The 17,140-nt window shown below is 32.8% G+C and overlaps 2 protein-coding genes across 4 annotated transcripts; one reads left to right on the top strand and one right to left on the bottom strand.

Annotated features, from left to right (window-relative positions):
• Positions 1-282: 282 nt before the first annotated feature.
• On the top strand, positions 283-16,940 carry LOC136419808 (oxysterol-binding protein-related protein 9). Of its 3 annotated transcripts, none has more exons than XM_066406363.1 (15): positions 283-479; positions 9,246-9,446; positions 9,541-9,642; positions 9,699-9,776; positions 9,847-9,897; positions 10,596-10,671; positions 11,455-11,544; positions 12,178-12,292; positions 14,064-14,212; positions 14,316-14,505; positions 14,640-14,902; positions 15,000-15,121; positions 15,175-15,447; positions 15,683-15,913; positions 15,969-16,940. In XM_066406363.1, the coding sequence occupies exons 1-15, from the start codon at positions 372-374 to the stop codon at positions 16,053-16,055; spliced, it is 2,136 nt and encodes a 711-aa protein (XP_066262460.1). In that variant the 5' UTR covers positions 283-371; the 3' UTR covers positions 16,056-16,940. The 3 variants fall into 3 exon arrangements, with proteins under 3 accessions (XP_066262460.1, XP_066262459.1, XP_066262461.1); XM_066406362.1 differs by having other exon boundaries at positions 14,061-14,212; XM_066406364.1 differs by lacking the exons at positions 283-479; positions 9,246-9,446; positions 9,541-9,642; ... (3 more) ...; positions 11,455-11,544; positions 12,178-12,292 and adding an exon at positions 13,375-13,682 and having other exon boundaries at positions 14,061-14,212.
• On the bottom strand, positions 4,681-5,764 carry LOC136419835 (very long chain fatty acid elongase AAEL008004-like). Its single transcript, XM_066406403.1, has 4 exons — positions 5,610-5,764; positions 5,117-5,554; positions 4,914-5,053; positions 4,681-4,858 (listed from the first exon to the last, which is right to left on the bottom strand). Exons 1-4 carry the CDS (start codon positions 5,656-5,658, stop codon positions 4,697-4,699), a joined length of 789 nt encoding a protein of 262 aa, XP_066262500.1. The 5' UTR covers positions 5,659-5,764; the 3' UTR covers positions 4,681-4,696.
• Positions 16,941-17,140: the final 200 nt, after the last annotated feature.

Raw genomic sequence — 17,140 nt, 5'->3', positions numbered from 1 at the left:
ATTTCGTTCGGATTACACCCGAGTAATTTATATATCAATGTTGAGCTTATTTAATCCTAGTCGCTTACTTTATTTCCATAAAACTATTATGAAATCGGCTTTAGCGCAGCTATTTAGTCCTAACCTCTTTATCTAGTCCTAAGCAACCAAACAATTCACATTCCTGGATTCTTTCTGTGATAATCTTTTTCCACAAGCGAAAAAGAGACAAAACGTGTTTCACGAAGTGAAAATTATAATGAAACTATTGACAAAGTCACATTGACGTTTTGGTTGTCGTTGTCATTCATTTTGCAAACAACAAAAACGAGAATTTGGATGTACCCAAAAAGTGTTTAATTTATTAGTTTTTAAATGGTTTCAATGGAAAAATGGCAGTGATGGAGGGTTCCCTGAGTAAATGGACGAATGTGATGAAAGGATGGCAGTACCGATGGTTCGTCCTGGATGATAACTCCGGACTTCTGTCATACTACACAGTAAGTAGTTGCCTCTGTTTGATATGTAATTAGCACTGCAAACAAGGGCGTTTAGTGTTGTATTTCTAATAAATTGGCCTATTTTTTCATCTCAGATTTAATGGTAAATAGTGAGAATTAATTTCAAGGCCCACAATGTTTGTTAGTTCTTACCTCTGTAAGGCTGCTTAAAACCAGACCAGACTCGATACTAATCATACACATTGCTAATTCTAAGCAGCTTTCTCCTTTTGATAAGTTCTTATCTCATTTAAAGGGCATACTATAAAAGAGGGATTTCCAGTTATTTTCCCAGACATATAAATATTCAATGCTTCTCTTGTCTCAAAAGTAATTGATTACTTGATGAAGTACCATAGTTTAGGTGACCATCTATGATTTAAATAAGCCTATAGATGAAGTGTGAGGGCTTCTGCTTGCTTTTTTTTATTTGTTTTAGTGTGACTTTCATATTCCTATAAATTCAAATATCAATTGTAGCTTTTATTTGGGTTGGTAATTTATTTTACAAATTTGTATCCAAAAGTCTCTTATTATGAAAGCAATAGAGATCACTATCTCTGAATGTTGATTTTCAGATTGATTCCCTTGTAAAATATAAATTTATAAGTAATTAAGGTTTTTTTAACTAATTAATTAATTGCTTTTTTTTAATATTTATGTATTGTATATTTACCTACTTAAGTAGGTAAGGTATCTTGGTAGGTGAAAACCTGATTATTTGTGGGAATATCTAGATTTGAATTTTTACTAAAACATTATTAGAGCACTTTTTTACATAAAATGCACTAACTGACAAAATATATCTATCATTGTGTCTTTATTTTAATCTATCTAAATAAATCTTTCTCATTAATATGTATATTTAGGTGTTGGTTTCATTATCATCTCAAAAACCAAAATCTTCCTCAAAATGTTTTAAATCTTTTCATTCACCTACATTGAGCCATTCTTTAACAAACATATGTCCAATTCTCTATATCCTACGTTTTGTATTATATAACTTGTACTATTTTTAATTAGCAGTCGGTAAAAAAATTTCAACTGATAGATCTGTCTCTCCCACTGTCACAGCCATAAACAACCGTTTTGTGTTTAAAGTTTAATTCAATGACCTTCATACTTGAATCTAATTTGTGAGAAACAAAACAATTAATTTCCTTATAAAATGTGTATTTTTGTACTAGTGTTTTTGTATAGATCTGTTTGGAACCTTGTGTAGTGTACCCTAAACTTAAATTACATGGTAATAATACATAGTGTGAACTTTTGTCAATACAAGAGAAGTGTTGAGTTTTACTTGAACTTTATTTTTTCTCAAATATTCGGGAAGGGATTGTTTTTATTAATACAGTACATGTGATAAATCCTTGGCCATTCCATGGCAAATTGGAGAGACACATTGCCGACGTATTTCCTGGTTACACCAAACCAAACCAACACTCATAACGTTTTTGAGAGATATTAAGCAAAGCAACACAAAAGATATTCTGCCAAAAAAATATTCATGAGCTCATCACAGTTGGGAAGTACCCATTCTTCCAATACTTCTGTTTTCTATTTAAAAAAAAAAACAGTTTACTATTAGTATGGTATATTTCTAATAAATATATAGTGGAAAAATTGATACTAACTAAATAAAATATTTATTTTCCACAAGAAATACGTCAAATTTGGAATTTTTATCTGTACAAGTGCTAAACATTTCCAGCAGTTGTACTTAAGTATCTACAAAAATGACTTTACAGTCGTTACGTTAAAAAATACGTAAATTTTTTAATTCATTTTTTGCTTAATTTTTTCCAGTTACTATGTAGTAATTATGATCATCTAGTTATTTTCTCCAGAAATAGGAGGACGCACACACGAATAATCGTAAAATTAACTTTTCATTCAAATAAAAATTTCGGCATCGGTTCAAAACTTTGCAAGTCATTCAATTAAGTTGACGCATGAAAATACAATTGCGCTTCTGACGTAAAGAACAAGAGACATAGAAATGTCGTTTTTATTTGTTTATACTCGGACTGTACACAAAATTGCGAATTTGTATGTATATAAAAAAACAACTAAGCGAAGGTACATGGCGTCTCATGTAAGCGAACCACTGGATTTTGTTACTTTGTGCTGTGATTTTATTAAATAGTATTTAACAACAGAATTTTATGTCCGAACTGGTATCACTTGCAACCTGAACTCTATAATAACCGAAATACGTCCCTGAAAATGTTTCATAAAACCTTGTATATTAAAACAAACTAAATTAGTGATGAAACAATCATGCCCTAAAATTTCACTTGGAATTCGCACCTAAGAATGTGCAATCAAATTTGATCTATCTATTACAGTTTTACCTCGGCCCCATAAATCCAACGAACCGCCTTGTATGTACAGTGTGTTCGGATTTGGAATGTTTTGATAAGAAAATCCCATTTCCCGGCTAGATAGGGAAAAACTAGCATACATGTCAAGAGTTCGATTTTTAAGAAAATATTAATGGCGGAAACCGCATTTCGATATCTTTAACCTACGTCGCTAGAGGATGTTTTTCAAATTTCGGCCATTTTCAAAATTCCTCATAACTTTTTTGTTTAGGACAATATTGCAGTAAAATAAACACATTCTTAAGGCACTTTTTCGATGTGACTCCAGTGACGCGCTTAGTTTTTTGCTACAGTGTACCGTTTTGTCAAAAACTGACGTAACTTTTTTATTTTAAATGAAAATCACACTATATACTAGAATTGTACTTTTTCTGTTTCGTTCAGACAGTCAAAACTAAGGTGGTCATAATAATAGGATCAGTGTATTAAAAGATCGCTATTTTTTTTATAAGTTTCATAATTCTCCGTTCAATAGGATAACAATTGAAACGTAGGCCTAATTAATATTTTCGAAGTATTTTGATGCATTTTAATAATTAATAAACAAACAGATGGGGCATGAAAATCACTGTTCTTTAGCTGAAAGAATTAAAATACGAACACTCAGAAGTGAAGGCAATTCCCTTCGTGAAATTTCTCGAAAAGTAGGAAAATTGAAAACCTTGGTAATAAATGCCCTAAAATGTGAAGAACGACAGAAAAATCGCAGTCGTAAAAGAAAAATAACGGTTCTAACTGATTGTTAAATAAAGCGATAATCCCAAAAAAATCCCTTTCTAACATCTAAATAATTTCAGATGAACCTTAAATTGAAAATAAGTTCTAGAATTATCCAAAGGCGGTTATAGAAAGTTCATTTACATAGTCAAGTAACTCCAAAGGTGCCGCTGCTATCAAAAACAAACAAATTAAAAAGAATATAATTTGCCAAGAATCATCTTCGCTTTGAAAACGAAGATGATAACATAAAAATGTGGAGAAATGTTTTTTGGACGAAACGAAAAAAAGGAATACCTTAAAATAATTAAAGATATTATGCTGCCACGCGCTTCGGAAGGAATGTCATTAATTTGGAAATAACAATAGGATAATGATTCGAAACATATGGCTAGGCGAATTAAACAATTTTTTTCACAATGAATTAATTCTGGTTACGCCATGGCCTCAAAATCGCCCGATCTGAACCCTATCGAAAATCTTTGGGTGCACCTTGTAGTTATCGTGAGGGGTCATCAAATAAAAAAAAAATTATGGTCCACACTTCAAAGAGAATGGGGATCAATTCCTATTGAGCTCAGCCAGCGCTTAATAAGATCAATGCCTAAAAGATTAAAAACAGTGATTGCCCAAAAAGGCGTTAAGCAATATTCGGTTGCTAGTTTCGTTACTTTTTTCTTTTTTTTTTTGATAATGTTTCAACGGTCCTATTTTTATGACCACATTTATTTTCTGTTCATTGTTTCTATTGAAGAGTTTTATTTATTGTTCAGTAAATTATCTTTTTGTAGATTGTTTTCTCTATTATTAAAGTGTTATAATTTTTTGTCTTTTTATTGATAGTAATAAAAAACTGAAATTTTTGGAGTGGTTTTATTTCTATGGCCACCACTGTACATCGCGTTGTACAGAAATATTATAGAAATTTAAGTTTTAATTTTATTTAACTTTCACATTTATTTGACTGCTTTAAATGGTCTGAAATATTTTAACCACAGTTCAGATCTTATTAGAAATAAAGATCTATAAATTTAACTAAAGAAAAAATCTAATTAATCACTCGATATTAAGTTAAAAAAGCTTTTTTCATACACTATCTTTCTCTTAATTATATTATTACGTTGCTTTTATTTTGCTATAACTAGCTTTATAAAAGTCATAAAACATTTTATATACTAATATAACATTTGGAATAAATCCAGCAATAAACCATCTTGGGCTCCGGCATCCTGGTTGTAGATTGAGTAAAGCATGGATTAGCATTATAGTGAATTGTATCTAAATTAAAATTTTCCTTACGCCTCAAAACTCCATTGAGTTCCATGTTTCTTACCATTTGCGCTATGGTTAACTTTGGCTTCCACGGAGTCAGCTTCTTTTGCCATTTTGGTCCCAAAGAGGATAAGAGGTAGTATGTGTACATTAAAATGTGAATAAAACAGTTTAGCATTAATGGGACTGAAGCGGTGGCACCTAAAACATCAGTATTTACCATTATATCGTTATTACTTGTCGTTTACATAATATGTTAATTACCTCCAACATATTTGCAAGCAATCCAAGACATCATGAATGTGGTTGAGTGGTGGTAAACATGTAGGGTAGTAATTTGGTTTGTCTTCTTGCGGAGATTGAAAAATATCGTCTCAATTAGCTCCGTCATTTTCAAAAAATAAACCCAGTGAAAGCATTTGAGTAGGGACAGAGATTCGGGTTTAGAAGAAAAGTTCATAGGCTCACAGCTGAAGCTATATAATCCCTGTATCCACCCAGTTTGTATCGCCCATTGCAGAATGTAGACACACATTATTATTTGATAAATATTATAAATCTTAATTATAGTGTTGAGTTTGTATGGTTTTCGGTTTTTCATGTAGACAGGCAGAATGCCATAGATTAGAGTGAAGTAAATGAGAACTATGTACACTGTAGGCCATGGGCTTGACATCAGCAACCAACCAGACACTCTCTTGTCTAGATTAAAGCATAAAAACTATATAATACAATAAAGAAATGTCACCATACGTACCTGCATTTTCCAACATTTGATCCATAGTAAGATTCGCTATTCCTAACATTTTGACGGTAAAACCGAAATACTTACAAAAACTGACTGAGTGAGCTGAAACCTAATTTGTTTTCATATCTAGGGCCAAAGGATTTAGAAAGTTGTCATAAGCAGTCACACACTACTAAATCAGTACAATATGTCGATTCTAATTTATTGAGGAGCAATATGTAAATATCTGTTGAACATTGGTATGCGTTGCATGAATTACACAAAAAATAGTATTAATATGCCGTATGATAATTCATAGTAAAGGGTTCAATTTGGGTTCACGTGTCTGTGGGTGAAACGTCATCAGAAGAGTAATGAATAAATAATGCTGTTTTGTTCAAGATTTTTGCATAAACGATAATCTTGAAAAATTGTCTTCATAGTTACAAATCGTCCTACTTAAAAAATCATAAGATAAAAAATAAAACGTTTTAAAGCCCGTTTTTTTTTTTCAAGACTTTAAGAGTTTAGTAATACTCAGAACACCGTTAAAGGGTCTTTTTATCTTCGTGTCTTTTAATGCATTCTTTAGTTCTTGTAAGTTCTGGCATATTTCTCTTGTGTCTTTTTCAATTTTCCAATAATTGTGCGGTATCTCTTTTCAATAGTTTTTTGTGTGTGAGATTCACCTCTTGCACAACTATATGTAGGCAACCAAGTGTTTTTCATGCTTATTGAATAAGAGATCGCACTTTAATTTTTATTATGTAAAATATATACTCTTTCTGTTATATTGTTTCTGTAATATTGTGCGTGACACGTTGTTCCTATAGAAAAATACATGAACCATCTACGTCAAACGTATAGAATTTAGATAATAATAATATATGAATTTCATTAAAAGTATTGGAAATAAACTTTTTTGTATCACAATTTGAATACAAATAATAGAAGTGTTTGAATGGAAAAATGCCTCATTCCATCACTAGAATTCTCACAAAGAAAGGTAATGCTTTTTTCCTAAACCTCACCTTGAAAAAACTTGTTCTACTTTGATCCATGTTTAGGTTCCTTTCATCGTATTGCCCTTTACCCACTATATTTTGAGCATAATTTCAAAACATGTTCGACAATAATTCAAGTATTATTATCTGTGTAAATAGGCATATGAGACCCAAATTGACATGGCAAAACTATAGAGCGTTATTTTTATTATGTTTTTGTTTAAAAATTAAAGCAATCACCCTTTTTTAGATACTTTAACTGACGTCATTCGAACGTGGCTCGTTCCTCGTTTTGTCTTTATTCATGTAAATTACTCGTTTTTTCCTTAATATTGTTTTATTATATATAGTAGGAATATAGTTCAATTCCAATAAATCTTAGCTGCAGTTAGAAAGACTATTGGTTATTTTTTGCACGAAAACAATGTGTCCAAGACTACCCATTCAGGGGGTCCGAATATATATATGTCGGAGATTTATTAGTTCTTAAGTTCTGCAAATCTAACATTAGAAGAGACAATAAGATAAAGGGCAGGCTGACAGCCTTCTTAAGAAAAAGCATTGTCGAGCGAGGTCACTAATACCACGATGCTCCTAAGTGGCCATGTGTACTAATTATTTGGGTGACACTAAACTATTGGTCCCTTTGTAATGGGGACTAGCAGGTATTTTCCCATGGTTCTGAAAGACTCACCAGAACTGGGAAAGTTAAGACAACAGGGAAAAACAAAGTTGATAGATTGAAAAGCAGAAGAACGGTCGTAGGGTAGTGAATTCGCTAGTCTGTCTTTTCATTCTTTGGCTATTAAAAAGATACCTTTCCTCAAACATGGAAAACGCATCAAACACTATTCCGACATACAGATGCGAGCAAAAAAATAGCGTCACTTACTTTTCGTTCATTTGTTTAATAATTAGGAAAAACTCAAGTAAGGTAAGGAAGTTTTGACGTTTGAATTAGCTCCAGGTAGGTTTCTAAGTATATCCATAGAAGTTTTCATCCTTATAAAAGCTTTGAGTAATTTATAAATTAAATATTTCGGTTGAACTGTTTTTTTTGCTGTAAAACACTCTTGAAGTTTGTAAAGTGAATTTTGTCGAAATTTTTGAAATTTTCTTAACATTTTTTTGGTAAGTACTCTACTATTCTTTGAACTAATATTCGGTACTTAATAGTGTAATTTTCTTAGTATCTATTATAAAAAATGGGTCGTGGCAAGCATTGTACGCCTTCATAAAGAAAGTTCATTCGAAAGTTGAAAAACGAAGGATATTCGTTAAAAGCAATTTCCAAAATTATTGGATGTTCTTTAAAAATGGTTCAAAATGCAATGAAGGACCTTCCGGAACAAGAAAATAGAGGAAGGCCGAGGAAAACCACCCCAAACGCAGATCGAATCATAATTAGTACATCGAAGCGGAATCCATTTATGAGTGCTCAAGGAATTCTTACAGAAATAAATTTGAATGTGAGCGTGTGGACAGTTCGCAAAAGGTTACGCGAACAAAATTTAGTTGCTAGAAGCCCGCGTTAAGTGCCCTTGTTAAAAAAAAATCATTTAAAAAACAGAATAAAATTTGCTCGAGATCACCTAAAATGGACTGGGAAAGAAGATCAGAAAAAATGGCGCAACATACTGTGGAGCCATGAAAGTAAAATTATGCTTTATTCTTCAGACCATTCTGGACTAGTTAGGAGGCCCCCAGGTACTGCCTACGACCCTAAGTACACGAAAAAGACAATTAAGCATGGAGGTGGAAACATTAAGATCTGGGGATGTTTTTCGTGGAATGGTGTTGGCCCCCTTGTGAAAATCGATGGGATTTTAACAAAAGAGTTATATTTGGGAATTATGGTGGACCACATGCTTCCGTATGCTGAGGACAATATGCCTATTCGATGGGTTTATCAACAGGACAACGATCCTAAGCATACAGCGAAGATTGTCAAAAACTGGTTCACCGAAAGTTCCATCAATGTTATGAGTTGACCCGCACAATCCCCAGATCTGAATCCAATCGAAAACCTTTGGCAATACCTTAAACAGCAGATTAAGGCCCGAAAACCGACAAATTTAAAAGATTTGTGGGCCATCACTCAAGAAGAATGGTATCGGATTCCTATAGAGTACTGTCAACGACTGATCGCCTCCATGCCTAATCGTTGTCAAGCAGTTTTAAATGCAAAAGGGCATACAATCAAATATTGAATGTACATTTTTATAAATACATTAAAAAAACGTAGAATTATTTATTGTAAATTTAATTATTTAAAGTATGAAGTAGAGAACCTTAATTTCCAAATAAAGCAGTTTTTGTGTTTTCTTCTAACTTTCCTTAATATTTTCTTTAATATACGACAGATCGACGTCAAATTACTTGTAGATAGTTCTTAAAAGTGTTCAAAGAACGTGTTGTATTTATAATTTCAATCATCTCAACTGGGAGAAAAATATTCTACTTGAAGCTGCAAGCGCATAGGTGACGCTATTTTTTTGCTCGCATCTGTATCTATACATATCTAGTCCATAGTTTGGCGAGTAATTTTATACATTATTGAATTGTTATTGAAATGTGCATGTAGAGAAAACTAAAAAATTTTCAAAAAATCCACTTTACTCTTCCGCCACGTTCTTTTTTTATACAGATGAATTTTTTCCAGTCAAAAGAGAAAATGATGCGCGGTGTCAGACGAGGCTGCGTCAGATTAAAAGGGGCGGTCATAGGCATTGACGACGAAGATGACAGTACCTTTACCATCACTGTAGACCACAAAACTTTCCACTTCCAAGCCAGGGATGCCGAGGAACGCCACAAATGGGTGCATGCTTTAGAGGACACCATTATTAGGCACGCTAGTAGGGTAAGTCAGTACCTACCTAATTTATATCACAGCCCAATAAATCAGTCTTCTTTTAGCCTCTGTTTTATCTAGACATATAACTTTCATATTTCAGACAAGATACGACACGTATCACGTGTCTCCGACCATAAAAGACTTTGATAATAAAGTTTCGGAGGCTGACGCGTATCTACAGCTTATGATTGAGGAAACTAAGGTAATGTCTTCGTTTCAGTGCCAAACTATATCCCCAATGGTAATTTTTTTTTACAGAAATTAGAAGATAGGATAGAAATTTTAACCGAGCCGGAAGAGAAGGTGAAGTGTCAGATTATTTTAGAGCATGCAAATGTGAGTGGTTTTCTTGCCAAAAAATTTAGTTAAAAGTAAATGAAGTATATTTTATATGTATATATTCTAGGTGATGCTGGATAACATAAAACATTCTATAGTGCTACTTCAAATAGCCAAGGTATGTACTTTTACTATTATATCTAAATTTCGATTTATTTGTGTTTTTCAGTATTTTAAAATTTGTCTCATAAATTGACAGGTTTTCCTCAAATTGTGTAAACAATTTTTTATGGGCGTTCACGTAGAAAAAACTATAAATACTATTTATTATGGTTAGTCACCATAACTATGGCTTTAGTATCGCCACAACAAATAAGTTTTATTATTTGCGGAAATGTGCTTTGTTTAAGTGAATTTTTATATATTCCTTGAAGAATAATGGTTTTATGGGGAATCTTCGAAATTTACTATAAATATTTTTACTTTTAGATATAGAGAGATGCCTATTAAAACTTGAAGAAATACTTTTTTGGGGTAATGTCAAAAGTTTTTTAATTTAATTTTGTTGAAATGATTCACTGGATAATAACTATTTTTCAAATCCAAAAAAGGGATCTATGTCACATAATACATGAAAATTATTAGACTGTAAAACTATATGAGGCTCAGTATTTATAGTAAATTCAGGCTTATAGGCACTTGCATCAATAAGCTTGACAAATGTTTATCCCATTTATTGATTTGTCATATAATTTTTGACAATAATTCGAAGTTGGAAATAAATTCAGCTGGAGTATAATTATTGAAACAATCTTAAAGTTACCCACCTGGCCCCTCTTTTCCAGTAAATATTATTATCGATGGATTTTTTTTCAGAACACAGCTCATCCGGTAAATGGAGTATACAATCCGAGACCTGGAACGTCCAGCAGCATAACATCCATTCATGATGGTAAGTTTGATTCAAAGGTATAGACTGAAGGGAGGTGGTAGACTACAATTCTGTTATATAAAATTTCGACAAGAAAAAGTTACTCTCACTGTTTGAAACATAAGAAATTTATAACGGATGATCATTAAAAAAACCTAAAATAGGCGTTAATATATTAGCGACATGTCTTCGATATATATTAATTGTTTAACTACAATATTATCGATATCAGATGTGTGATGGTAAGTAGTAAATGGCTTAATGAACACCCTGTGTGTACCGTCCCCCGTCTTTTTAAATAATCACCTTTTACAACATCCTAATTTATCTTATGCAGTATTAAAATCCCATTAAAAGAATATTCTATTTTTCCCCTTTAACTGCCAACATTTTCAGTTTATGTTGTTTTACCGCGTAATCCACACGAATTACATCAACGAAAACGTGCTTCTTTCTTTAAATTGCCTTTAATAAGGAGGTTAATTTTGTTATTGCTTTAATTAGCTTTTGTTTGGGTCCATACACACTATTCGCTGAGGGGCTACGTTAAAGCATATGTCAGCTTAAATAAAATTATTTATTAAAGTACATTTGTTGAACTCTTAAGGTCGCTCTGGCATGGTTTGTTATAGAAAATATTATTGGTTTTATCAGTATTTAGTGATTAAATCGAAGGAGTAATTTATTACAGTAATTGTTGGTAACTATAGGGTTATTGTCATTCAACAGGCTATGAGACATTAGCGTTGTTAAGAAGAGTAAGAGCTTTAAATTCCAGCTTCCTTTATAAAGTTTGATTTTTAGATGCGGTTCCAGTACAAGCAGTTATTCAACAGGGTATAGAACTTGGGTCGGAATGCATCGAAAATGGCCGAAGAGCTCTTAGAACATTGTGTGAGTTGATTTATGCTTTTTTTTTTCTATGTAAAACTATGTTCCGAAGTCTAATGTCGTAAATTAAATTAAATTCTAATATTAATATTCAAATAATTGTGGTCAACAATAAAGTAATCATAGTACAATAAAATGATCTTTAGTCTATTTAATCTGCCTCATTGAATGCAAATTTGAATGAAAGTGAAGTTTATCTCTTATTTAGTTCTAATAATTAATAGATAATATTACGTGAATAATGCAAATCCGACACAATTAAGTTGCTAAAAAATCAAAGGAAATAAAAGGAATTTTAAAAAACCTTGAAAAAGTAAGGTATTTTAATGTTTGAAATTCATATTCTGCTGTGGAAACTAGACTGGAGTTCCAGTTTAGCCTCAATCTATCCAAATAGGACTAGAATTGTCATAAATTGAAAAATGTTCTCCATTTTCTCTCTCACTGTTACTGTTATAACTATAAATGGTCAAAAATATTATGAAAATTCTGTACTTTTGTACTTAAATTAATGAATTCTCTATTAGAAATTACTCAAAATACATCATTTAACAATTTGCAAACGATATCATTTTAATCGTTATCGTGAGAAGTCTGTGATATCTTTCTAGAAAGGTTTCTCTCTTTCTTTTTTAGCTACGGCAACCGCCTTAGTAGTACCTGATATGTCATACTCAAGTTCGGAAGGAGAAGAAGACTTTTTCGACGCCAACGACGACCCATTTGCTGGGAGCCAAATACCTTCCCCCACGTAAGTCTTTCATTGTTTTAGTCACTTTCATTTAGAAAATTTTCTATTGTGAACTCCAGAAATGAATACGATTTCCAGTGGCCAAAATGCAAAGGAAAGAAAATCACCTTTCCAATTGTGTAAAATTATACAAAATGCTTTACAGGGCCCAAAGACGTCGAGAATTTAACCAAATAAACGGCTATTTCTAATCGATTGGTTTGGATCTTATATTAACTCTTGAAACCTTAGATGATTAAATTAAGAACCCCAGAAACGCAAATTAAAATAATAAAGAACCTTTGTATCTCGGAAACTTAACGAGTTATTAGAATTCTTTTTGCATCGACTTATAAATCGTTATGAGATGATAAATTTTATATATCTTTTGACCCATATTATTATATAGATCTAAGATGCATCGAAGATTAAAAATGGGTAAATGTCAAGAAGTAGGTAGCTCTAGCTGTATTTTACTCTTATGAAAAATCTCAAGCTCAATTTAAGCTATTTCTCACTGAAAATAGATCTTCTCTTTAATTAAGCCATTTTTTAGAAACTTTACTGTTACATACCAACTCAAGAAAGAGTAGAAAAAGCAAACATTCGCAAATTCCTTTGCATTCCAATATCCACATTGATCACGAATTAACAAATAGAATTAATTAGTCCGGACGGGAGATCCGCCCCTGACCTCTGACCGGGAGCAATGCGCCGTCACCCCCAGCTCTCCAGCAGGCGTCGCGACATAATGCGTCGCCCTAACCCCAAAAAAGCCAGGCATATGATTCGATAAATCGCTCAAGCACTAACGCACAGTGTCGATTGCAGAAGAAAACCCCGTAATTACTTTCAAGCATTGCGGGTAAAAGCGAAAACACTCACATCTAACTGTTATTTTAATCATATGCTATAATTGTTTTTTAGTGGTGGGGTTGAAAAGGACTTTTGTGGCACATTTGTGGGTGATATTAATATTTAACGTGAGATTTCATCTTATCAATATTCGTGAATTTAGCAGTTATTATCCACCATTTTGACCAGATTTTGACTACATTAACAGTGCTTTCGCAATTGTTCGTCGTAAAGTTATATTGAACTACGATAGTATCAGAATACTTAGAGTTATTACACCTCATGCATTATGTTACTAGACCACCACGATTATTGTTTCTAATTCCATCGCTAGAAAAATTAAATTTTAACAGAGATTCCAAAGCTTATATAACTTGTTTACTGCCCGGTAAACTCACACAAGCCTTCATCCGCCTATACAAACATTTGCAATAAAAAATTACTTTGGTCAATAATAGTGAGTTCAATCAATCTTCGTTAATGAAAGTGCTGTTATCCATGACGAAAGCAATATGATGCGCCTTTTGAATAGCAAGCTGACGTTTCGACGTCGAAGGTAATTGAGCTTTCAAATTTCCCTTCAGTTTGTTTATTTGAGATTGCCTGCAATTTTAATTTATTGATTTGCACTTACCTGACAATATTTCTACACTTAGACCTAAAATATTAATATACAGGTAAAATTGACAGGTGAATAATTTCATAATGTATGCATAACTTCATTTGCTTGGTAAATTCCTTGTAAATTTGTCTGTCTCAATAATTTGGGCTTTAACAACATTAGAAGTTCTCAAAATAATCCATTATTATTAGATGTATATTGATATATAGAATGTTGCCTTTCAAATAAAGTTTTGTTCCAAGAATTTTAACGTGAATAACCTATTGCATGATTCAGGTTGATTAATGCTTTCCCTGTCAATTTCTTTTACAGCAGTTTGCGCTCTTTCGATAATGAAGGTCAAACACAATTGTCCAAGCCTAATCCGCCCGCAATGGTCAATACAGCCCAAAGAACACCTTCCGTCCGGAAAGGCAGCGATAATTCGGCGAGGAGTGGAAATCAGGAAAATCTGGATTATGATGGTGAGAACTTTTCAGTTATGTTAAATCTTTGAATGTAATGCGGTTGGATTTTCAACTTTATATCTAAGGTTTGATTATTATATATTATTATCTTTTTCTAAAGCATTATATGAAGATGAGGACGAGCTTGATGTAGAAATGGAGAGCCATGGATCCGTCATTAGACACCTCCTTTCCCAAGTGAAAATTGGGATGGACCTAACTAAAGTAGTACTGCCGACGTTTATTTTAGAAAGGCGGTCTCTCTTGGAGATGTACGCAGATTATTTCGCACATCCGGATTTATTCACATGGTAAATAAGAGATATGATCATTTAGACCACATATTATTGAGGACCAGTAATAGACTGCTTTCTAAATGCTCCAAGCAAGTTGCACTTAGAATGCAAATTACATTTTCTGTCTTTCTATAAGTTTTTCGTTTTAGTGTCCCTGATTTGAAAGATCCAAGAGATCGAATGGTGCAGGTGGTGAAATGGTACTTATCATCCTATCATGCTGGCCGTAAAAGTTCCGTAGCCAAGAAACCGTACAACCCCATTTTGGGGGAAGTTTTTCGATGCCATTGGGACATTGCTGATGATAGTGTTGGTCTGAATGGAACCGAAACTGTTTCGGATGGTCCGGTACCCTGGTGCAAACGAAACCAACTGACCTTTGTTGCCGAACAAGTGTCGCATCACCCTCCTAGTAAGTGATCGTTGCTTACAGAAATATTTATTGTGAGCTCTACCTATTGTTTTGGCATATTTTCTATTGGTTTTTATTCTATCAATTTTTCTTTCAGTATCTGCATTTTATGCCGAATGCGTGAAAAAGCGGATAAGTTTCAATGCTCATGTATATACGAAGTCTAAGTTCCTCGGTCTTTCCGTTTGTGTCTACAATATAGGTCAAGGGATCGTTTCTGTATGTTAAATTTACTCCAACTTCCTTAATTTTTACCGCTAAAATCCCTTTAGGTGCTTGACTACAACGAAGAATACGTGGTAACATTTCCCAACGGGTACGGAAGGTCGATCCTGACGACGCCTTGGATCGAATTGGGCGGAACTGTGACTATACATTCCCCACAAACGGGTTATCATTGTGATATAGAGTTTCTTACGAAGCCTTTTTATGGAAACAAGAAACATAAGGTTACGGCTGATGTATATGGGCCTGACGAAAAAAAGCCGTTTCTGATTATAAGCGGTGAATGGAATGGTGTTATGGAAGCCAAATGGGTGGATAAGGTAAGGAAATAATTTTAATATTATCGAATGCAGAATTACCACAAACATGCATAATTACCGCATATTAGTATTAGGAATAATGGTGAGTTTCATACAAATCTGGTCCTAGGTTGACCTAAGATTCTTAATTAAAAAAAAAAGGAAAATATAAGAGTTCAAATTTGAATTTTCAATCATTCAAAGTTCGTTTTTCAACTTTTCAATTCAAAGCTTAGAAATTTCTCATCTATTTTAGGTTGAACCCGAACTATTTATTGACGTAAACGCGCTGAACATAGTGAAGAAACAAGTCAGACCTATCAGTCAACAAGATGACAACGAATCTAGAAAACTATGGAAGGAAGTAACTGCTGGATTAAGGTTTAACGAAATCGACAAAGCTACTAATGCCAAACAGACGTTGGAGCAAAAGCAGAGAGACGAGGCTAAGGAGAGGAAAGAGAGTGGAAAAGACTGGCAAACGAAAGTAAGTTCTCATAGCAAAAAATGCATGCTCATTCATTAAAAACAATTATTCGTAGCTGTTTAAAAAATGCGGAGAAGACCAATGGTTCTACATAAAGCCATTGAAACAGCGCATTACCGTGCATGCAACGAACGCCACGTGAAAACTTTAGTTTTAGAGATTTTCACACCTGACATCCCCCCAATTCGTCATGATTTAAATTTTCATGATCAATAAGTAAACTGTGATATAAGTCATGAAAATTTTATCTATTCCACTGAGGTAATAATCTAATTTAGAGGTTTTCTTTGCCGGAACACCACTGGACTTGGTGTTGTGAGAAAACTCTTCTCCAAGCATTCGTACTTCCCATATTTTTTATAATATTAAAGATACCTAATCGTGCTTTGGATAGATTACTAAGTGATCAATCTAATAATAATTATTAATGTAAGGTGTGTTAAAAGACACTGTAGAAGATTTATTGCCATATTATTAAATTATTTTAATATTGCAAATTAGACAGGTAAATATACAGGGTGCAATAGAATACCAGTTTACTTGCCTTGGCGTCACCAACCACTATTGAAAGATATGAGCCAGGTAATTTCAAGCAACAAAACTATTCTGTAGTAAGTAAACGAATATGTAGTTTTATTAAAAACATCATTTGTTTACTTACTACATCATTTTCCTTTACATGACATTCTAAGGCCTGTATTTATGGAACAAAGAATAATTTTGTCATCAATTAGACAAATAAATACTTATTAATCCTCCTGTATCTTACAGTTTATGCTAATAACTTGGGTTGTGGTTGAATTTCGGGAAGAGGACATTTGCAAACAAGAACTAATACTTATCCTACATTTTAAGCTGAACTTATAGTTTTTTTGTTATCTAACATTTTCTTTATTTGTATGTACTGTATATACACTTGATAGTATTAATAATGATTATTGTAATTACTGTTTTTTATGGGCATAAGCGCTGCCGGTCAGCATTTATACATATTTCCCTTGTTAATAAAACGTAAATTGTTTCATAATTTCCTCTATAGTTTCTTTTTAGTATTATCATTCGATTAAGAGAATTTAGTGTTTGCCGGATTTTAGTTATTGTAAAAACATGCCTGAAAGCTTCATCGTACAATCGGATATATTTAAATGTGACTTATTTCCCAGACAATGCCTTTAAATATATTATATTCACACATATCATTCATTGGTTTGTCTTATTTGTTAGATT

Source organism: Euwallacea similis, chromosome 3 (assembly GCF_039881205.1).
Source record: "Euwallacea similis isolate ESF13 chromosome 3, ESF131.1, whole genome shotgun sequence".
In the NCBI taxonomy this organism is placed as follows: domain Eukaryota; kingdom Metazoa; phylum Arthropoda; class Insecta; order Coleoptera; family Curculionidae; genus Euwallacea; species Euwallacea similis.
The sequence above is the reverse complement of the archived record's forward strand: the minus strand, read 5'-3'. Positions and strand labels throughout refer to the sequence as shown.